This window comes from Chiloscyllium plagiosum, unplaced genomic scaffold (genome assembly GCF_037043375.1).
Source record: "Chiloscyllium plagiosum isolate Xiang-an unplaced genomic scaffold, Cpla_swu_hap1 HiC_scaffold_14, whole genome shotgun sequence".
Taxonomy (NCBI): domain Eukaryota; kingdom Metazoa; phylum Chordata; class Chondrichthyes; order Orectolobiformes; family Hemiscylliidae; genus Chiloscyllium; species Chiloscyllium plagiosum.
In genome coordinates, this window is record NW_028270152.1 from 31,772,294 (window position 1) to 31,796,956 (window position 24,663).

Here is a 24,663-nt window from a genome sequence, read left to right on the forward strand (position 1 = left end):
GGTGCATCCACTGATGTTCATCATTTATATTTATGATTTAGATGAGAATATAGGAGGTATGGTTAGTATGTTTGCAGATGACACAAAAATTTCTGGTATAATATTCAATGAAAAAGGTTATCTAAGCATACAATGGCATCTTGATTAACTGGGTCAGTGGGTTGAGGAATGGCACGTGCAGTTTAATACAAATAAGTGAAAGGTGTTGCACTTTAGTAAGACAAATCAGGGCAGGACTTATGCAGTTGTCAAACAGAGAGACCTAGGGGTGCAGGTACAATGTTCCTTGAAATTGGCAACACAGGTAGATAGGGTGGTGAAGAAGACATTTGGCACGCTTGCCTTCGTTGGTCAAAGCGATAGTACAGGAGTTGGGACATTATGTTATGGTTGTACAAGACATTGGTAAGGTCATATTTGCAGTACTGCATACAATTTTGGTCACTCTGCATTAGAAAGGATGTTTTTAAACTGGAAAAGATGCAAAAAGGATTTACAAGGATGTTACCAAGACTGGGAGGTTTGAGTTATAAGGAGAGGCTGGTTAGGGTGGGACCTTTCTCCCTTGAGTGTAAGGCTGAGAGGTGACCTTAAAGCAGTTTATATAATCATAAGGGCGTAGATAAGGTGAATAGGCAAAGTCTTTTCCTGAGGTTAGGGGAATCCAAAACTGTAGGGTGAGAGGGAAAGATTTAAAAGATACCAGAGGAGAAACTTTTTCACACAGAGCGTGGTGCTTATATAGAACAAGCTGACAGAGGAAGTGGTAGAGAAAGGTACAATTACAATATTTAAAAGACATTTGGACAGTACATAGATAGGAAAGGTTTTGAGAGATGTAGGCCAAACTCAGGCAAACAGAACTAGTTCAGTTTCAATACCTGGTCGGCATGGATGAGTTGGACTGAAGGACCTGCTACTGTGCAGTATGACTCTATGACTGTTTGACTGCATGAATCAGTCTCTTGGTCAGCCATGATTGATGCAGTGTGACCCCTCTCAAATTATAGCTTCTGGTGACAGATTAGTGACCCATTCCAGAAAAACGTTATTATGAAAACAAAAACAAGCCTTACTGAGATAAGGGGAAAAATTCCTTATCGATTCTCTGAAACATTTCCTCATCAGAAGTAAGGAATATGAATCATTTGGATAACAATAGCTCCATAAAGAATTATTTTAGTAAGCAAATGTGGCTTACATTAAGACCTATGTACTTTGACAACAAAAGTAACCTCAACTTTGACATTTATATTGTGTCTTTTATCACAATATTATTGGTTGGAAAACTTTTGAAGGGAAGTATTATTGAGATTTAACAGAATAATTGTAATGTATCCATCAAAGAGATGTACTGTCCAAATGTCTTTTAAATATTGTAATTGTACCTTTCTCTACCACTTCCTCTGTCAGCTTGTTCTATATAAGCACCACGCTCTGTGTGAAAAAGTTTCTCCTCTGGTATCTTTTAAATCTTTCCCTCTCACCCTACAGTTTTGGATTCCCCTAACCTCAGGAAAAGACTTTGCCTATTCACCTTATCTATGCCCTTATGATTATATAAACTGCTTTAAGGTCATCCCTCAGCCTCCTACACTCCAGGATTTAAATTAAAGGAGTCCATGAACACACGAGTAATGTTAATTCTGCTGGTCACTGTTTGCTAAGTACACCTATGATGTGCTTTCATATCTAACTGAGGAAGTGTTTGTGGGAAGAATTTGCTATGCCTTTAATTATTTTTTTCCGTCTAAGTGGTGGTATTACAGATCTTTCAATAAAGAGTTTGGTTGCCGTTAAATGGTTCTACTTTTAAGACAAGCTCTTTTAAACTTATTATGATAGGAATAGTGTATATATTAAACTATAGCAGCATTAAAATATGTCTTATAAATATTTTCATTTATGTTAATCAAGATGTTACATAAAGATGACATTTGATTATACCCATAATATGGCAAAATATCATGGTTGACTGAATGTAGTTTTATGCCAATGCTTGTTAAAATTGGTCAGAATTGGAAACTGACATCATTTTGCTGTGCGACTAGACATTATAGACCTACATAACTCAGGAAGTGACTTTTATAACTCACCACATCCTGCCACATCACATTGAACTAGTCAAAAAATGTTTATTCCATTGCTGATTTTGAATTATTGACTTCTTTCATTGGCTATCAAGAGGTCTTTACTTAAAAAATACCTGCACTATTTAATTAACACAATTCTAAAAGAGAATGGAATTCATTGAAAGAGAAAGCGTAATGTAATGAGACAAGAGAGTTAAGAAACCTGAAAAATGAAGGATACACACAGGAAATGTATAAGCTAAGATTGAAGCAGGTCCCTGTCAGCTTAGAAGAAGATTTACTATAACAGGCCTGAGCTGATAAGTGGCAGTAACATTCCAGTCACATAAATACCGGGCAACAGCCATCTCCAACAACAGATAATCTCGTCACCTTCCCATGACATGCAATGCCATGTAAAAGCCATTACAAAAGCCCCCACTTTCAAAATTTTGGGGTGACCATTGACTAGAACCAAATTGGACCAGTTTTATAAATACCATTGTTAGAATTCCTGCTACTTTTTCATTATTTTGTTCTTTAATCAATTTTGAATTATGAACTGGAAATGACTGGGAGTTTGGCACAACTTGTGTTAAGGAAAGAAGAGATCATGTAAGTTTTTTTTGTTTGTGAGACTATGCATGTTAATTGGAGGCTGAGCTTTGATTAAAAGGTTCTAACATGCACAGATACAACTCACTTCCACCCATCCCTGGAAGAGCATTGTGTTTAAACCGATAGCAGGAATTGGTATTAACAAGATCAGTACATGGAACTTCGTTCTAGTAAGTCTGAAGGAGAACCTATGTTCAAGCAGATGGCAGTTGTTGAGTGGAAACCTCAGGGAAAGTTGATCAGTATATTAGGATAGAACCACAATCAAAGTTGATGTTTTTCAACAATGTTTCTGAGAGATGGTTCTGGAAAATTGGAGAGGCTTTGGAAGATCAAGATTTGAAAGCTCGCTACATAATCTGACATATCAGCTTCCAGAAATCCAAACAGAGGAAAGCTGATTTAGACATATATATGCCTTTGCCTGAATGAACTGAGAAGGAGACCCTGATCAATGTTTCAGGGAAAATAGCCCAGGAATCCACATGTATGCCTATGAGCAATGCAGCAGAAAGGACATTTAAATAATCTGGCCAGTTTTGTTACTTTCTTTTGTTTATCCCTTAATTGTGTTAGTTTGTCTGTCAGTCTATGGCTAGACACAAATGCTTTGGATTTAAAGCACAGACGTTAATCTGCTTTACCCAGCTGTTTAATTTTCTCTCTGCTAATGTTAATTTGTATTTAACAAATGTGTAAATCTTTTGTTTAAGATGAAAAACTGGTGTTTGGAAAGGGAGTATTCATAAAGTCTGGGATTGGTTCTTCAAAAATCTGGTTAGGAATTACTGGAGTGATTATTTGGGGGTCTTTGATAGTTTAAGTTTACTGTGTTGTGATTATAAAAGTAGAAATGTTGCTTTGGTTCAGTTGTCTATCTCCACGTCACTATGGCTACAAGGACAGGTCAGGGGATGGGAATCCTGCAGTGACTAAATCACCTCCTGCATTCCCAAAGTCTGTCCACTATCTACAAAGGACAACTCAGAAGTATAATGGAATACTGTCCATGTGCCTGGATAAGTGCAGCTCCATTTATATTCAAGACTCTTCACTGAATCCAGAAGGATGCAGCCTGCTTGATTGGCATCCCATCTATCAACTTAAATATTAATTCCACCCACAACATTTGCACAGTGGCAATAGTATGTGCCATTTACGTGATGCAGCACAGCACCAAAACTTCTTTGGCAGCACTTTTCATCTTGCAAACTCTATCACATACAAGGGCACAGGTAGCAGAAGTAATTTCCTGCAATTTCCTATCCAAATCACACCATTCTTGGAAATATTTTATTCACAGAATCCCTACAGTGTGGAAACAGTCCTTTCGGCCCAACATGTCCACACTGACCATCCAAATAGTAACCCACACAGACCCATTCCCCGAACCGATTAATCTACATTTACCCCAAACAAATGCACCTAACCTATACATCTCTGAACACCATGGGTAATTTAGCATGGCCAATTCACCTAACCTGCTCAGCTTTGGACTGTGGGATGAAACCAGAGCACATGGAGGAAACCTACGCAGACATGGGGAGAACATGCAAACTCCACACAGACAGTCGCCCGATGCTGCAATCGAACCCTGGCGCTGTGATGTGCACCAGTGCTAACCACTGACCACCATGCCACCCTAAATCATAGAATCCCTACAGTGTGGAAGCAGGCCATTTGACCCAACAAGTCCTCACCAACCCTTAAAAGAGTATCTCACCCAGAGTATTGGTCTACATTTCCCCTGACCAATACACTTAGCCTACACATCCCTAAATACTATGGGCAATTTAGCATGGTCGGTTCACCTAACCTGCACATCTTTGGACTGTGGGAAGAAACCAGGCAACCCAGAGGAAGCCCACACAGACATGGGGAGAATGTGCAAACTCATTCGCCAGAGGCTGGAATTGAACCCGGCGCTATGAGTCAGCTGTGCTAACCACTGAGCCACCATGCTGCCCTGCCTGTCGCTCGGTCAAGATCCTGGCACTCCCTTCCTAACCGCACTGTGTGTGCCCCTACAGCACTTGGACTGCAGCAAATTAATAAGGCAACACACAACCATCTTTTCAAGAGTAATTTAGGATTGGAATAAATGTCGGTTTAATCCGCGAATCCAACATCCTGTGAAAGAATTTTAAAAAGACTGTTTTCAGCGGAACTAAGAAGTAAACAAAAATTCTTCTTTCACATCAACAAGTGTCGAAAATATTTATCTCTGGACTGGTTGTCTTTCAATCAGAAGCAGTGTGTAGAAACCATTGACAGTTATCAACAATCTTTGACTAAGGATTAAGTATCATTAAGTTGTTATGAATTGGCGTACACAATTATAAGCATTCCTCAAAAATAACATACATTTTGAGAACTGACGTAATTCCCATAAAAAGTCTGTCTGCTGAAACATGTTTCTCTACATCTGAAGAACATAATCTACATTCAATGAGCATGGCTGTATGCATTTTAAATTAGATCAAATTCCCTAAAGTGCGGAAATAGGCCCTTCGGCCCAACATGTCCACACCAACCTTCTGAAGAGTAACCCAGTGGTCCTATTTCCCTCTGACAAATGCACCTAACACTATGGGCAATTTAGCATGGCCAATCCACCTGACCTGCACATCTTTGGACTGTGGGAGGAAACCAAAGTGCCCGGAGGAAACCCACACAGACACGGGGAGAATGTGCAAACTCCACACAGACAGTTGCCCGAGGCTGGAAACAAACCTGGGACCCTGGTGCTGTGAGGCAGCAGTGCTAACCACTGAGCCACCGTGCCACTCTTTTCCTTTCCTAAAAAAATTACACCATTATTTTTAAAAATATAAAAGAACATTTCAAAGACATTTGGATAAGTACATGAATAGAAAAAGTTTGGAAAGATATGGGCTAGGAGCAGGCAGGTAGAACTGGTTAAGTTTGTGATTATGTTCAGCATAGACTGGTTGGAACGAAGGGTTTGTTTCTGTGCTGTATGACTCTTTTACACTGAACAATTTAAGAATTAATTCACCATAACATCTTCCAAGGATACTTCATGATTTACATTGATCATTTTCATGATTTTGAGCAAGGTAACTACTTAAGTGAGACATGCTTTGGAGATGCTGGTGTTGGACCGGGGTGTACAAAGTTAAAAATCACACAACTTGTGTGCTAGTGTGCTTCCAATTAAACCTGTTGGACTATAACCTGGTATTGTGTGATTTTTAATTAATTAATATTGTAAATCTAACAAAGGGAAGATTTTTGGATACTTTGCTCCCCTATTTAATGTACATCCTTTATCTAGGTTTTCAAGAGAATTTTTGTCTGCAAAGGATGCCAGTGCGAGACACATCCAGATTTATCGTGGATTTTAAGTCACAGAAAAGGTCAGCTGGCTCCCAATGTGAGTAGAAAGACTAAACAGTTTTGCAACTTTAAGAGAGACAAGCAAGTCACTTATTCTAGACTTGATGGTTTGCTCTAGAATGTCAGGTTTCTCAAACTTGTTTATAAAAATGCCTATTCCTAATCAACTTCCTTTGTATTACATAAAATGGACTGAATATTTGCTACTGAGGTGGGTAGCTTGATTTGGGAAATTTTATTATTTGGTAGATCAGTCTTCACGTAAAAAGTTAGTATTACGATCCTGGCTGGTGGTAACATTGAACAAGTTAAATCCCCAAGTGAACCTGAATTAATAAACCAGAGGTTTTATTTTTGGAATCTATTTACTGTCATGGTTTACTGAACATAATGTTGTTTACTGAACATTTTCACAAGAGGCTGCCCAAGGTATTTTTCAAGGACCATCAAAGTCTTTCAGGCAAAGAAAATCTAATTACACTATATAAGAACAATTTGAAATGATCTTCTCACAAATATCAAAAATAAAGATTCAACCCTTTTACTGTCACCTACAATCATACAGACCCTTGAATGTCAGTGAAGAGTCACGCTGTTTCTTTGTTTAGTTGGTATGGCTGTACTTGGTCACATTATGGTAAGCGTTTGCATTCACTCAATGCTATCTTCTTTAGCTAATATCCCTGAATGAGATCCTCAAAAAAAACTAACGTAGCTCACTTACTCCTTAACATTTAATCCTTGAACTCATGCAATAACTGGTCTTGTGGAATGTCTTCCTTTCTAACACATGAAAACCTTCTGTTTCTAGAGCTTTCCTTTGATTAACTTCGGCGCCACTTGGGACTTCTGTTCTTCTGAAATAGAATCTGCTGAGGAAAAATCACCCATTATGAAAATTGCTTTCAAAAATTCTGCTATTCTCGAAATCCTATAAAAGTTACAATGTGGCCAAGACAGGGACTACCAGCCAAGTCCAGAAGACAGTACACATTTTGATATATATGTACAGATCATTGTCTAGAAATACTTTGCTTGGACAATGCTCTGTGATGTAGAGGGATCTGGGTATCCAAGTGTCTGAATTGCAAGAGGCTAGTAAATAACTATAGCAAGTAGTTAGCAAAGCTAATAAGAACAAAGACCAAGAACAATACAACATAGGAATAGGTTCTTCAGCCCTCCAAGCCTGCGCGGATGCATTTTGCCCTTCTGTAGTAAAACCTAATAGAAGTTCATTTATTGTGAGGAGAATTCAACACAAAATTAGGGAAGAGATGCAGGATAATGTTAAGACCACATACGGAATACTTTGTACAGTATTGTCTCTTTGGTTTAACTGATTTAGATCTGTTTTTATTTAGAAAGATTGGCCAGGTTAGGCTTAGATCCATCTAAGTTAAGAAGAGTAAGAGGTAGTTTGACTGAAACATACAAAATCCTGAATGGTCTTGACAGGGTGACGGTGAAGAGGATGTTTCCTCTTGGTGAAGAATCTTGAATTGGGGGTGAATATGGTTTGCTCATTTCAGAAAGAGATGGGGCAACTTTGTTTTCTGTTTGGAACTCTCATCCTCAAAAGGCTTGGGGTTAGCATGGTGGCTCACAGCGCCAATGTTCGATTCCAGCCTCGGACGACTGTGTGTGTGGAGTTTGCACATTCTCCTCCTGTTGAGATGGATTTCCTCCAGGTGCTCCAGTTTCCTCCCAGAGTCCAAAGACGTGCAGGTTAGATGAAGTGGTCATGGGAAATGCAGGGTTACAGGGATAGGACAGTGGACTGGGACTGGGTGGGATGCTCTTTGGAGGATGGATATAGACTCGATGAACCGAGTGGCCTGCTTCCAACAGTAGGGATTCTTTGATTTTATGAAAAAGGTTGTGGAAACAGAGTGACTGGATAATTTTCAAAGCAGAGGAGGTAAAAATGCAGAGTACAGGTTATTAAATATATCACTCTCGCTCACTACTAACTGGTATGTTGGTGTGCGAGTCGTTTCAGAATGAAATGACTGACAGTGCGGTAGCAGCAACTTCAATCAAGAAGCAATCGGTTTACTCTGAACAGGAAGGTGGGTCGGAGGAACGGCACTCAGGTGGAGTGAAGGGGAGCATTTCTCCTCGACAGAGTGGGCCGAACGGCCTCCCTCGCTGCTGTATCTGGGGTTTGACGTGCTGCCTTCGACTTACATCCGTGAATGAAAAACAAACCGCGCTTGCGTTCTGATAGCTCCGGGATTTTACTAAACGGTGTTTCTCTCTCTCTCTCTCTCTCTCCCTCAGCAAACATGCCTGGGCACTCTGAGTCAGAGGGGCCGATCGGGTTAGAGATCAGAGAGCAATAGCAGCGCCCCGAGCCGCCGCTGGCCTTGCTGACGTTCAACTCTGCGCACAATCGGCGTGAGGCCGTACGTGATGAGGGAGCGCAGCGACTGCCCGCAGCTTATTGACAGCAGAGCCTAAACCTTCAGGGCTTCAACAGCCCGAGCATGACCCTTCAAAGGTGATACTCTGGAAACGCAAGTGTTCAGGGCGTACATTCCTCTGCTCTTGCAGAGGGAGACGCGAAGCAGGAAGCTGGAGTGAAGCCGCAGTTTCCCAGGGCTCTCTCCCCTCTGGAATCTGAAGATCGTCAGGCCCCAAGAGCTGAGTTCCTGCACTTGCGAGAGGGTCTTGTGATAGTCAGCGCGCACTGTTGACAGGTACATTCTCCACTTCACAGCCACTTGGGTTTCACCTGGAAATGTTCTGAGACCAACCCCTCTACAGTAATGTAAATCGCCAGTGTTATTTCAGGCACTGGACGAAAACGTTCAACTTGTACACAGAGGTTGCGTTTGCAATTCATTTCTGGATGTGTAGTTTATGTTGCATGTTTTGGAAAACCACCTGTAGCATTTGTGAAGGGCCCGATTGAATAAACTTTTAGTTTCTACAAGAAATAGAAAGAGTAGGCTGGAGCCTACTCAGCCGTTCACAATGACCATTGACCGATCTGATCGTGGCCTCATCTTCACTTTGTTCCTACTTTCCCCATACCCTTGACTCTCATACAATTTGAAGAATACATCTATCTTGAATGTAGATTGAGCTTAGCCTGCACAGCTCCCACGGGAATTACAAAGATCCAGGACCTTTTGGCAAAATAAACTCTCCTTTCCATATCAAATGGGCGATCTTTCATTCTGAAAGTATGCCACGTAGTTCTCGACCCCGATGAGAGGATGTTTTCTCTCAATGTCTACTGTTTCAAGTCACCACAAAATATTATGTTTCAAGATCATCACATCCTTCTAAACATCATATTGACCTAACCTGACCAATTTTTTCTTATCTAGCAGTTCATTCACTCCAGGAACCAATCTGAATGGAGTGTATCTTTGTGAATTACAAAATATGCTTTGATGTCTGTCTCCTATTACCTTGTTAGCTTATTCCTCTATTCCACTTTAGCCACTCTCTTTTTGCCTTTTTACTTGCCCCCTTTAAGTTAAAGACCATTTCAGAGCAAATTTCTCAATCTCAGATTAATGTGACATTTTAATGATATGATTACTCTTACGTATAGAATCACTAACCAAAAAAAATCATTTTCATTACATATTGCAAGATCTAAATAACCTATCACCTGGTTTGGTTTAGTTCTAACATTTTATTCTAAGAAACTGCTCCCGATGCGCACTGAGAACATAGCCTCAAGACTACTTTTGCTGACTTGATGTATTATATCTATTTTGAAGATTAAGGTCACTCATGATTATTACAATACTGTACCTTTCTCTACTGTACCACTACTGGCATTTAGCTAAAAAGGTGTTAAAAACTGGACTGTGTCTTTGGAAGTGCTTGAAGTTTTGTGACAGAAGGAACAGAAAGTTCAGTTCTTTTTGTAAAGTATTGAAGAAATGGTAAGGGAACCAAGTGTCTAGTAGGAATAATGCACCAGCCCCCATTATTCTTTAATTTATGTTTGTACTACAGTGTATTTACTGTCTGCGGGCTGATGCATTATTCCCACTAGACACTTGGTTCCCTTATCATTTCTTAACTACTTTACAAAAAGAACTGAACTTTCTGTTCCTTCTGTCACAAAACTTCAAGCACTTCCAAAGACACAGTCCAGTTTTTAACACCTTTTTAGCTAAATGCCAGTAGTGGTTATTTGATCATAACCATTAATTCATCCATTTTGATACAAATGCTGAGTGCACTGAAATTAAGAGCCTTTAATTTTGTCTTTTTGATACTTTTGCTCTGACTGTCTTTCTGGTTTCCTCATATGTTTGTACACTCTGTTCCTTCATGTCACACTCTAGTCATCATTACCATGTTGCTACAAAATATTATTGCCTTGGCCTTTCTCTTCAACTTTAAGTTTCCCCTTCTCCATCTCCTCTCCCGACTATGTTTTGTACTACTTTTTTGTTATCAGCTCATAATTTAGCTAACGTTTATAAGTTAGTTATAGCTCAAGAAGAAGAAGACCAGGAAACAATATTTCTTTTGTAAATATATGAGCTATATAGGGCTGATCATATAGCGTTTGTGTAACATTTGAGATGACAGTAGTAGCAGTACTGGGACAAGAGGAGTTCTAGTACTGGGAAATGCAGAACATATAGGGTTGTTGAATTTCTTTTAACAATTGTGGGAGAAGGTGTAGGTGTGGAGAGTAGGTTTTGTAGAACTAAGAAAGAGGTGGCGTGACAGCAATAGGCAGAACAAAATGTATTATCTGTACTTTCTGAACAGATGAGATTCTAGAAAATACTAAAACCATTTAACATGCTCTTTAAAACCTTCCTCTTAACAACCTCTTGGTCATGTGTGTGTTCTATGGCTCAGTGTCAGATTTTGTTTGTTAAGCTACTGTGAAATCCCTCTTTAGTCAGTTGATTATTTTAAAGATGCTCTCAGTGCAAGTTGTTGACTCATCTTAAAAATCATAGTTGTTTCAGTAGAAAGGGGTTTCGTGAAGTCAGCAGACTGTAGAGACACTATAGAATTAAGGACAGGAAGGGGGATACAAGACTAAACTCTTGGCTTCAAAGCATGATGGAAGCAGATTTACTTTTAACTTTTCTAAATTAATTAGATAAAGACTTGAAGGGAAACAGACAGTTTTGCGACTTTTAGAAAACAGCAGGGAAAGTGAGGCAAATTGGTTAGCTCTTTCAAAGACCTGGCAAAGGCAAAATGCATTAAATACCTTCTCAGTGTGCAGCATGATCTTTGTGTTTTCTACAGACTTCTAAATAATAGTGATGTAGTGGTAATCCAGATAAGTGGAAACATGTCTCTGTGGCATATAGAGTCGGACAGTATGGAAATGGACCCTTTGGTCCCACCAGTCCATGCTGACCATAATCCCAAACTAAACTAGTCCCATCTGCCTGCTCCTGGCTCACATCCCTCCAAATCTTTCCTATTCATGAATCTATCCAAATGTCTTTTGAACATTGTAATTGTACCCACATCCACCACTTCCTCAGGAATTTCATTCCCCTCTCTGTGCAAAAAAAATGCCACTTATGTCTTCTTTAAATCACTCTCCTCTCACCTTAAAAATATGCCCCCGAGTCTTGAAATTATATAATAGGTATTTTAAATTTCCACATGCACTTGGAGAAGCAAAGTTGCTCAAGTCATAATTACAAATACTTGTGACAGGGTTCTGTAAGAGTTCATTAGAATTGAATTTGGTGGAGTGTAATGAAGTAATCCAAATTATCAAGGAGCAGAAGTATGCCATTTAGCCAGTCAGGCCTGTTTTCTATCATTAAATATGATGGTCATTGATCTGGCTGTAGCATAAAATCCACATTCTGACATCCCTTTCAAAATAAGGCAGAGCAGGTGACTGAGGGGTCAGTGGGGGAGTACTTTGGGGCCAGCGACCATAATTCTATTAGATTTAAAATAGTAATGGAAAAGGAAAGAGCAGGTCTAAAAGTTGAAGTTCTAAATTGGAGAAAGGACAATTTTGAGGGTATTAGGCAAGAGCTTTCAAAAGCTGATTGGGGGCAGATGTTTGCAGGTAAAGGGTCGGCTGGAAAATGGGAAGCCTTCAGAAATGAGATAACAGGAATCCAGAGAGAGTATATTCCTGTTAGGATGAAAGGGAAGGCTGGTAGGTATAGGGAATGCTGGATTACTAAAGAAATTGAGGGTTTGGTTCAAAAAAAGAAGGAAGCATATGTAAGATATAGACAGGATAGATCAAATGAAGAGTATAAAGGCAGTAGGAATATACTTAAGAGGGAAATCAGGAGGGCAAAAAGGGGACATGAGATAGCTTTGGCAAATAGAGTTAAGGAGAATCCAAAGGGGTTTTACAAATACATTAAGGACAAAAGGATATCTAGGGAGAGAATAGAGCCCCTCAAAGATCAGCAAGACAGCCTTTGAGTGAAGCCACAGAAAATGGGAGAGAGACTAAATGAGTATTTTGCATCAGTATTTATTGTGGAAAAAGATATGGAAGATATATAAAGTAGTGAAATAGATGATGACACCTTGCAAAATGTCCATATTACAGAGGAGGAAGTAAGGGTCTGTTTCCATGCTGTACGTCTCTGACTCTATGACTCTATGTCTTTGCTTACCAGAAATCAATCTACCTCTGCCTTAAAAATATTCTAAGACTGTGCTTCTACACTGAGACTTTTTTTTTGTCTCATTTCTGTTTTAAATGGGTGAGCCATAATTTCTAAACAGTTATCCATAGGGCTAGATTCTTCCATAGAGGAAACTTCCTCTCTACATCTACACTGTTAAGACTCCACAGGATCTTGCACACTGAAATCAAGTCACTTCTTACTCTGCCAAACTAAAATTGTTATGAAACTGCTTCCAATGCATTTTTATCCTTCCATAAATAAGCTGACTATACTATATACAGAAATGCAAACTCACTCTCATCAGTTCCCCATTTAACTAAAGTTGGACCTCCCTATTTTTGTAATCACCTGTCCTTGCCATAATTGATAACATTCTATTAGTAGTCTTTCTTGTATTTGCATATCAGCTTTTTGTAATCGTGCACTAGGATGCTCAGATCCTTCAGCATCTCCGAGCTCTGCAAACTTCTACCATTTAGAAGAAATGCTTCTTTTTCATTATTCCTTCTGAAAAGAACAATTTCACATTTTCTCACATTATACCCCAATTTTCCTAACATTTCCCCAGTAGCTTATGTGTTTGTCCTTTTCACAATTAACCTTTCTATGTATGCTTGTGTTATCAGCAAATTTGGCAAATATACTTTCCATCACTTCTTCGAAATAATTGTAAATAATTGATTTCCCAGCAAATAATCCCTGTGACACATCATTCATTACATCTTGCCAGCCAGAAAAAGACCCATTTATGAATACTATCTGCTTCCAGTTAAGTAGCAAATCTTTCATCTGTGCCAGCGTGCTAACTCATACATTGTGAATGTTTATTATCGGTCAGTAAGCGTTGATGTGGCACCTTACCAAGTAAATTCGGACACTATAAATCCAGTACATTTTAAACTTTATATGTGGGATGTGGGTATTGTTGGCTGATCACCATTTATTGCCCATTCCTATTTGCCCTGGAGAAGCTGGTGGTAAGTTGCCTTTCTTCTTAAACCATTGCAGTCTATGTGCTGAAGGTAGGCACACAATGCAGTTCGGGAGAATTCCTAAGATTTCCTAAAGCAGTGAAGGAACAACAATATATTTCTAGGTTAGAATGGTGAGTGGCTTGGATGGGAACTTGAAAATGGTGATGTTCTCAAATTATCTGTTGCCTTTGTCCTTCAAGATGGAAGTGGCTACGGGTTTGGAAGGTGTGTCTAAGGATTGTTGTAAAATTTCTGGAATGCATCTTGTAGATAATACATGCGGCTGCTACTAGGCATCAGTGGTGAAGTGATTCAATGTTTGGATGTGGTGCCAAGCAAGTGGGCTGCTTTGTCCTGGATGGTGTCAAGCTTCTTCAGTATTGTTGGAGCTGCATTCATCCAGGCAAGTGAGTGTTATTCCATCACATTCTTAACTTGTGCCTTGTAAATGGTGGATGGTTTGGCATTAGGAAGTGAATTATTCACTGCACCATACCTAGCTTCTGACCAGTTCTTGTAGTCACATTGAAAACCAAGTTGCAGATTTAACTAATTCAATTTGAAGGATATAGACTGACCATAATAATCTGGCTGAACTGTCAGCTGAAAAGCTCACAGAAAACATTTTCTGAAAAGATCTTCATTGAGTAATGTTGTTACATTATTGTAGTTGAGTGACCATGAATGAGCTGCCAGAGGAAGTGGTGGAAAATGGTACAATTACAACATTTAAAAGGCATCTGGATGGGTATATGAATAGGAGTGGTTTAGAAGGATAATGGTCAAGTGCTGACAAATGGGACTAGATTAATTTCGGATATCTGGTCGGCATGGATGAGTTGGACCAAAGGGTCTGTTTCAGTGCTGTACATCTCTATGACTACAGGAGTAGTCTACAGGACTTTTTGTCTACAGGAGTAGTCCCAGAAGACTGGAGGATAGCAAATGTGGTTCCCTTGTTCAAAAAGGGGAGTAGGGATAGCCCTAGTAACTATAGGCCGGTGAGTCTCACTTCTGTTGTGGGCAAAGTCTTAGAGAGAATTGTAAGGGATAGGATTTATGCACATCTAGATAGGAATAATGTGATCAAGGATAGTCAGCATGGTTTTGTGAAGGGCAAGTCGTGCCTCACAAACCTTATTGAATTCTTTGAAAAGGTGACGAAGGAGGTTGATGAGGGGAAAGCGGTAGATGTGGTATATATGGATTTTAGTAAGGCGTTTGATAAGGTTCCCCATGGTAGGCTACTGCAGAAAATACGGAGATATGGCATTGAGGGTGAGTTGGAGGTTTGGATTAGGAATTGGCTGGATGGAAGAAGACAGAGGGTAGTAGTTGATGGCAAAGTTTCTTCATGGAGTGCCGTCACTAGCGGTGTTCCGCAAGGATCTGTTTTGGGACCATTGCTGTTTGTCATTTTTATAAATGACCTGGAAGAGGGGTTAGAAGGTTGGGTGAGCAAGTTTGCGGATGACACGAAAGTCGGAGGAGTTGTTGACAGTGAGGAAGCATGTGGCAGGTTACAGCAGGATATAGAGAAGCTGCAGAGCTGGGCAGAAAGGTGGCAGATGGAATTCAATGTAGCTAAGTGCGAGGTGATTCACTTTGGGAAGAATAACAAAAAGATGGGGTACTGGGCTAATGGTCGGATACTTGGTAGTGTGGATGAGCAGAGGGATCTTGGTGTCCATGTACACAGATCTCTGAAAGTTGCCACCCAGGTAAATAGTGCGGTGAGGAAGGCATATGGCGTACTGGCTTTTATTGGTAGAGGAATTGAGTTCCGGAGTCCTGAGGTCATGATGCAGTTGTATAAGACTCTGGTACGGCCGCATCTGGAATATTGTGTGCAGTTTTGGTCGCCATACTATAGGAAGGATGTGGAGGCATTGGAACGGGTGCAGAGGAGGTTTACCAGGATGTTGCCTGGTATGGAAGGAAAATCGTATGAGGAAAGACTGAGGCACTTGGGGCTGTTTTCACTAGAGAAAAGAAGGTTTAGGGGTGACTTGATTGAGGTGTACAAGATGATTAGGGGGTTAGATAGGGTCGACAGTATGAACCTTTTCCCGCGTATTGAGTCGGGTATTACAAGGGGGCATAGCTTTAAATTAAGGGGGGGTAGATATAGGACTGATGTTAGGGGTAGGTTCTTCACTCAGCGAGTCGTTAGTTCATGGAATGCCCTGCCAGTAACAGTGGTGGACTCTCCCTCTTTATGGGCATTTAAGAGGGCATTGGATAGGTATATGGAGGATAGTGGGTTAGTGTAGTTTAGGTGGGCTTGGATCGGCGCAACATCGAGGGCCCAAGGGCCTGTACTGCGCTGTATTCTTCTATGTTCTATGTTCTATGACTCTAAATGAGTTGGAAATCTTCAAGTAAACACTGCAATTAAGTTATTAGCAATCAGAAGACAAATTTAAGGACTAAGAGTAATCAAAATTAAGATTATTTCTAATGTGTTGTTCAAGATATCAGTTTGGAACTTGGACTTTTTGAAAAAAATAATTATATCTTCCAATTTTTTAAAATGTATATTGACTTTGCATACACCTTTTAATTTGCTTATTGGCAAATCAGTTAAGGTTGATTGCTTTCAAAGAAGTTTTGTAGTTTCTCATTAGCAGTTTTTTACTGTTCATTTAACATTTAGCTCTTAATGTTATTTTTATTGATCCAATCAACAAAGTATTAAAGTGAAATATTGGAACCAACAAATTAAATGAATGATACCAGAGCTACAGAATTTAATGTGCAACAATAAGAGCCTCAGAATTACTTGCATCTGGCCCTCATATCAAATCAATCCTATTTGTAATAGTGGAGGAGAGAAATTCAGCCAAATAACTGAACAACACTCATAATTTAATTAAATACTTAATGTAATAAGAATTGGAACAATAACATGATTGTATTAACTACCAGTCACTGTTGCCCAGTATGATATGTATTTTGCTCTGTATTTACTGTGAAACTTGCAAATTCTTTTATATTACAGAGTAATGGGCACAATCATGGAATTCAAACTAGTAAATAAATCCATTGTTCCCACAATAATTTAATAGTGTAGATTATTGATACTAATATATCATACATTACAAAATATATTGCATATCTTTAACTTTCAAGAAGTAATGCAAAAGGAGATTGTTTCATATTTCTGATCTGTATAATATGCTGTCACTCACTTCAAATAGCTCAACTGTGTAACACTTATATCATACTTCTCTATTGTTCTTAATCAAAAACAACTTTATTCTATTTCAGCCCTGAAGTGCATTTTCTTAAGAGTTGTGGTAGACCATGGGTAAGTTTAAAATAAATCAAAACATTGCTCATAGTTCATAGTGTAAGTGTGAAAAAGTACAATCTTGTTAAGAATACAGACAACCTCCAACGGATGATTCATCTGTCAATCAGACAAAGAAGGGTTTTGTTTAGTAGTCTGTCCTCTAAATGGAAACATTATTTATTTCAATTATATGTAATGATACTTTTATATCTTTAAGAGAACATATACTGATATCGTTTTGCATGGAGTAATTAATGTACTTGTCCACTGCAATATAATGCATACTCTGACACGCTGTGTTTATCAGTGTCAAACCAAAAATAGACAGTTCTGTTAGATTTGACTTTATAAAATCCCCTATAAGGGATAGAAAGCAATTGAGAATATGTTGAGCAGGGGTGAAGAAGGGAGGGAGGTGCATGCAGTTAGAAAGGGAAACTTAACAAATAATTAATATTGGAGGATGCAGGAAAGGGAAATGCTTTGGAGTTGCTCATAAGAGAGAAGCAGTCTGTATCTTTCTAAGGTCTATTTCCCTCATTATCTAATGATGCAGTGAAAGAACAAGTGAATGGATATGACCATAAAGCATGAGTGATAGCAAAAATATGCATGATTTATACAAATACAGAAACTTCTGAAGTGCCTCACAACTAATGAACTAATTCTGATGTGTCATCGCCATGACACCTCAGAATTAGGCAAGTATGTCAGCTAATTTTCTGTTTGTTTTTATTGTTAGGAGTCACTTGAGGGGACAGTGGTTGAGGGTTGTAACAGAAAAGTGAGGAGGGAGGACGTCTGTTTAGTTTTAATGATTGAGCTATCGCAATAACGTGGATGAGCAAGTTTCTTTCCTGGCTGTCATTTTTGAATGTTTATGTTTACCTGTAAGGATGTCTCAACAGCAGTGCGAATTTGATCGGATAATTTTATTTTGGTTTTTGTAATGAGTGAATTTATGAAAGGATATTAGGGGAACTGCTTTATTCTTCTTTGAAGGAAGTGAAGGGATCTTTTACTGTGTTGTTTAAAATCATTCTCAAAGGGTAAGGAAAAACTAGGGAGGCAAAATATTTACTTAGAGTCATAGAGATGTACAGCATGGAAACAGACCCTTCGCTCCAACCTGTCCATGCCGACCAGATATCCCAGCCCAATCTAGTCCCACCTGCCAGCACCCGGCCCATATCCCTCCAAACCCTTCCTATTCATATACCCATCCAAATGCCTCTTAAATGTTGCAATTGTACCAGCCTCCACCACTTCCTCTGGCACTCATTCCATACACGTACCTCCCTCTGTGTGAAAAAGTTGCCCCTTAGGTCTCTTTATATCTTTCCTCTCTCACCCTAAACCTATGGACTCCCTGAGCCCAGGGAAAAGACTTTGTCTATTTATCCTATCCATGCCCCTCATAATTTTGTAAACCTCTATAAGGTCACCCCTCAGCCTCCGATACTCCAGGGAAAACAGCCCCAGCCTGTTCAGCCTCTCCCTATAGCTCAAATCCTCCAATCCTGGCAACATCCTTGTAAATCTTTTCTGAACCCTTTCAAGTTTCACAACATCTTTCCGATAGGAAGGAGACCAGAACTGCACTCAATATTCCAACAGTGGCCTAACCAATGTCCTGTACAGCCGCAACGTGACCTCCCAACTCCTGTACTCAACAGTCTGACCAATAAAGGAAAACATACCAAACAACTTCTTCACTATCTTAACTACCTGTGACTCCATTTTCAAGGTGCTTTGAACCTGAACTCCAAGGTGTCTTAGTTCAGCAACACTCCCTAACACTCACTTACCATTAAGTGTATAAGTCCTGCTAAGATTTGCTTTCCCAAAATGCAGCACCTCGCATTATCTGAATTTAACTCCATCTGCCACTTCTCAGCCCATTGGCCCATCTGGTCAAGATCCTGCTGTGAACAATGTGAGAAAAGAGCAACATCAAACTATTTTGTTTGATTGAGAAAAGATTGTAGAAACTGTGATGAAAGCTTAAATTGTTATGTCTTCTGCAGGACTAATAGCCTAAAAGAACATGTAAGAAAGAAGATGTCAGAACAAAAAAGCAGAAACAAAGGCAAACCGTAAGTTGCAGATATTTTTTCATTTTCTAGATCAATTTCTATTATTATATATTTCACTGGAATATGAATAAGGTTAAATGTAGTATTGATATTGCCTTTACAACATTATACAAAATAGTAACACTACAGCCTATACAACATAACTTTACTGTGAGCTTTATGTGAGATGCTGTTTGTTAGCTAGCTACCCAGGGCAATAACATGAGCTTTTGAGCTCTCTGTTTCTCAACTTCATTTTGGAGGGAGAGGGGTTTGACTGTTTGCACTTTTTTTTATTTTGCTGTTCAGTAAACTCTGAATGTTTGTGGTTAGCGCATAAGAATGTGAGCACACTTGTTTAACAGGAATTGACTTGATGATCTTTCTTGTTATCCTTTTTAAAATTCTTTAAATACTTGTTTGTATTTCAAGCCTACATAATACCAACCTATACATTGATCTTCTATCAACACAATGGCCTATAGTATATTCTTCTGACTATAATATCTCATTTCTGGGCCTGGAAAAGCTTCATCCTTTTGATTCGGGAAAGTGGGGGAAAATTGTCCACTTTTTAAAAGGTATGTCGTTTTTTAAAAAATTCTTTATATTTTGATTATTTTAACTGATTTTATGGGCGAAAGAAATTTTAATTAACTAGTTTGCTCATGCATGGTGTTTTATTTGTGTAAACTGTTTTGCAGAAATATTGTTTCTGTGCCAGAGCATAGGAATTTCAACGTTCATAAGCCTAGGTGTTTACTGTTCTCAAATCTTAGAGGAGGGAGTGTAGAATTTAAGAGATCTAGAGACCAGTTCAACTTTAAGAAAATGTTTTGGTCAAAATAATAGTTTCGAAAGGGGAAATTATACTATGACTTTTTTTTTAACTTGTAGAAGAGAAATTAATAAGTGACGAGACCATCGTGAAAGCCCAAGAAGCACAGGAAGATGACTTATTGGTAGTGCACACAAGGCGCTACCTCAATAAACTCAAGGTGATTTTTTTCTCATTTGTGTTCTTTGGGTTTACTCATCTATGGATGGATGCATCTCGGTCCCTTGAATGAATCTGTAGCAATCAATGCCTAGTTTGTTGAATTATATGATGATCATGTACCAAAACCTTTAAAATATTGTTAGTTTACATCAATTGAGATGTTACATATTTATAGAGGTTCAGTTTTCTAAAAGGTGTACTTTTTGTGCTCTGTTTTTATTCTGCCTTAAAGTTTACAGAATACCAAAAGAGTCTAGACTCTGAGAAATAAAATCTACCATAGAAAACCTTTTACTTCTGGTCAGTATTGTCTTTAATCCAAAAATGAAATCAATTTTGCATTTTTATTTTATACTTTAAAAGAAGCTTTACAGAAGCATAACACTTCCAACAAGCAGAGGTTAATATTAATTGCTTGGTTTTTTTCCTCTCTAAACCTTTTTAAAATAAGTATCATTTATCTCTCCACACCCCCTCCTGTGTTTGATGTCCGATTTTTATTCAATACGTACATTCCATTTGCTCTGTATGATAAATCAATGACACATTGACCTACCGTTAGAGGTGGAAATCAAAGTCATAAGGAAAAAAGTTGTAATTAAATTAATCAGAGGTTTGCTTTGGATATAATATTATGCTTTACAATTGTCTTGATTTATTTTAAATGTAAACAATATTAACATGTGGATTGTGGACTCATTCTGGTGATACTGTGACTTTTCTTTTAACCTCTGTGCTACTTTTAGGTATCTCTTTGAAACAAGTTATTTGTGATAATTGTGTGTGCTATCAATACATTTTCTGCTGTTTCAAAATAAAATAGGCAATTTTACTTTAAATTTGGTACAAATCATGTTTGGCATATTCCCATCAGTATACTAGAGCTTAAACATAAAGCTACATCATGTGTAAATACCTAGATAGGAGCATAATGAGAGACGCCTCCAGCTCATAAGATCTGTTGCTGCTTTCTGGTAACCTGCTATTTTCAGCCTGCTGTTAATTCTTCTGTCATTGGTTCCCTCACCTTCTTCTAATTCACTTTTCAGTGAATTTTTCCACATGAAATAAAAGCTACAAGAAATAATTGAGGGGAAAGGTAAATGCCCAAGTAAAATAATTGCAGAATTGTTACAGTGCAGAGGAGACCATTCAGTCCATTGTGTCTGCATTGACTGTCTGGGCATGTTGCCTTAGTGCCACTCTCCTGCTTTGTCCTCATATCCCTGCATTTTATTTATTTTTAAATAATTATTTAATGCTCACAAGCATGCCTCAATTGAACTGCTTCTATGAAACTTCCAGGCAACACATTCCAGAGCCCAACCATTCATTGTGTATAAAAGCTTCCATTTACTCTTTGTTTTTTGATTATTTTGCAAAATACTTTAACAATTTCCCTCTGGTTCTTGGTTTGTTTGAATGGGAACAGAAATAAATTTACAAAACACGCCAAGTAAATGAAAGTCCATTTGTAGGCCTCTAAAAACTGTGTTTGAAAAGAAATCACAATTGCCATGGATACAAAAATGCAAGTTAATTATTGGCTTCAGATAAGCAAACCAAAAAAAATGTTAAAATCACAGTTCACATCACAGTAATACATTTCTCTGATTAGCAGACAGAATAGAGCCAGTGTAATGGATACTTCTCTGCCTTAATTTTTGTTGCAAGCTAGATATAAGACAGGTTCATCTTATATCAAAACTGGTGAACAGAGTATAGATTTTAGTCAATTGACAATGACAGTGGAGATTTGACTTAAATCTGGCTGAAATTACTTTGCTTATGAGTTACTAATACAATACTTTTTATTCATTCAGGGAATGTGGGCATTGCTGACTGGCTAGTGTTTATTGCTTGACCCAAGTTGCTCTTGAAAAGATGGTGGTGAGCTTCCTTCTGGAACCACTGCATTCCACTTGTAGGTAAACCCACAATGATGATAGAGATGGAGTTTCAAGATGTTGACACAGCAATAGCAAAGGACAGCAAAATATTTCCATGTCAGGATGGTGAATGACATGGAGGTGAATTTACAAGAGGCAATGTTCTCTTGTAACTTGCTACCAGTGTCCTAGCTGGCAGTAGTTATGGGTTTGGAAAGTACTGTTAAAGGAGCCTTGGTGAATTTCATTAAAAAAAATTGTGAATTTCTGCAGTGTATCTTGTAGATAGTGCACATTGCTGCTACTGAGCAATGATGGTTGCTGGATGTGGTGCTAATCAGTTGGGCTGCTTTGTCCTGAATGGTGTCAAGCTTTGAGTGTTGTTGGAGCAGCACCTATCCAGGCAAGTGTTCGCTGTTCACTCATGTTTCTTTTCAGATTGTCATTAGGTTTTGGGAGATGAGTTACTGTTTGCATGATTCCTAACCTTTGACTGGTTTTTGTAGCCGCAGTACTTAGATGGCTGATCCAGTTCAGTTTCTGGTCAATGGTAACCTCCAGGTTGTTGATATGGGGAAGTCAGTGGTGATAATGCCACTAAATGTCTCGGGGCAATGGTCAAATTCTCATTACCTGACATTTATGTGCTGTAAATATTACTTGCCACTTGTCAATGCAAACTTGGATATTTTGCAGCTTTTACTTAGTCATAGAGTCATAGAGAAGTACAGCATGGAAACAGACCCTTCAGTCCAACCTGTCCATGCCGACCAGATATCCCAATCCAATCTAGTCCCACCTGCCAGCACCCGGCCCATATCCCTCCAAACCCTTCCTATTCATATACCCATCCAAATGCCTCTTAAATGTTGCAATTGTACCAGCCTCCACCACATCCTCTGGCAGCTCATTCCATACACGTACCACCCTCTGTGTGAAAAAGTTGCCCCTTATGTCTCTTTTATATCTTTCCCCTCTCACCCTAAACCTATGCCCTCTAGTTCTGGATTCCCCAACCCCAGGGAAAAGACTTTGTCTATTTATCCTATCCAATCCCCTCATAATTTTATAAACCTCTATAAGGTCACCCCTCAGCCTCCGACGCTCCAGGGAAAACAGCCCCAGCCTCTCCGTGTAGCTCAGATCCTCCAACCCTGGCAACATCCTTGTAAATCTTTTCTGAACCCTTTCAAGTTTCACAACATCTTTCCGATAGGAAGGAGGCCAGAATTGCATGCAATAGGTCTGCTTCATCAGTATCTGAGCTGTAAATGGTGCTGAACATTGCACAAACATCAGCAAACATCCCCACTTCTGATGGGGGGGAAAGTCATTTGAAGTAACTGAAGAACTTAAGGGCTTTTGTGGCACAGTGGCAGTGTCCTACCTCTGAGCCAGCCAGCCACATTTACATCCCATCTGCTCCAGAGGTGTGTTAATAATGTCTCTGAACAGGTTAGTTAGAAAATATCTAGCCTGAGGAACTCCTGCAGAAATGACTTACCTTTAAACACAGCTACCTTTGCTTCTGCCAGGTCTGACTCTGGACAGTGGAGAGTCTGTCCCCTGATTATCATTGACTCTATTTTTGCTTTGGTCCTTGATGCCAGGTAGTCAGTCTGTTCTCACCTCTGGAATTCACCTCATCTGTTCATATTTGAATTAAAGTTGCAATGAGGTCAGCCCTGGCAGAGCCCAAACTGAGTGTCACTGAGCAGATTATCATTAAGTAGGTGCTGCTTGACAGCATTGTTGATCCTGCCTTCCATCACTTTACTGATGATTTGAATAGACTGGGGCAGTAATTTGTTGGGTTGGATTTGTCCTGTTTATTTTTTCTGTACACAATAGCTCTGGACAATTTTCCACATTGTTGGGTATTGCCAGTTTTGAAGCTGTTTTTTATAACAGTTTGGTTGAAGGTATGGCAGTTCTGGAACACATATCTGCTGTACAAGGCTGGAATATTGTCAAGGTCTGTAGCCTTTGTAATATCCAGCATGTCTAGCCATTTCTTGATTATATGGAATGAATTAAATTGGTTGAAGACTGCCATCTGTGATACGAGGGACCTCAGAACGAGGCTGAGATGGATCACATATTTGGCAATATTGACTACTTAATAAAATCAGTTATTGATTTACACAGAAAGCAGAGGTTTTATATGCACGTGGTTATATGCAATAATTTTACATGTATGTTTCTTAGGCTAGCACCGACTACCAGTAAAATAAATAAATGCAAAATTCTGTAAACGCTGGAGATCTGAAATACAAACTGGAGAAACACTTGAAGTCAAAGTAAGACTCAAAATGTTAACTCTGTTTCTCTCTCCACGGATTTTGTCAGACCTGCTGAATTTCTCCAACATCATCTCATTTCATTATAATGTATTAAAAACTGACTATAATTACACTATTTCAGTAAGACATGAGCATTTTTCTAATTTCTCTGTTTTTAAGAAAAAAATCACTGCACTCCATTCCTCCCCTCAGAGGGCTTTTGATGTGATTATTCTTGGTCAGGTGTCCATTTTGTAAACACTAGAACAAACCATGAAATTACACAGGGGATTCTACCATTGTGCCTGTTTCTGTCTATTCGTTCTTTCTTGGACAAATTTTGTGGGCTCAGTCCGTGGGTGGCTTAAGACTGGTCCTCTTGTGTAGTATTAAAATTTGAAGAATCACTTGAAATAGTTTCTCTTCCAATTCCAATACTATTAGGTGTAGCAATCCTCCCAAGAATCTACCTTAGAAA

General features: G+C 39.0%; 1 protein-coding gene across 1 annotated transcript in view; it reads left to right on the forward strand.

Annotated features, from left to right (window-relative positions):
• Positions 1-8,197: 8,197 nt before the first annotated feature.
• hdac11 (histone deacetylase 11) overlaps positions 8,198-24,663 on the forward strand; it is a 124,349-nt gene continuing 107,883 nt past the window's right edge. The window contains exons 1-5 of the mRNA XM_043707994.2: positions 8,198-8,752; positions 16,915-16,954; positions 18,967-19,035; positions 19,447-19,595; positions 19,912-20,012. Coding sequence (XP_043563929.1) covers positions 19,001-19,035; positions 19,447-19,595; positions 19,912-20,012 — 285 coding nt within the window. The 5' untranslated portion in view covers positions 8,198-8,752; positions 16,915-16,954; positions 18,967-19,000. The remainder of the gene's footprint in view (positions 8,753-16,914; positions 16,955-18,966; positions 19,036-19,446; positions 19,596-19,911; positions 20,013-24,663) is intronic.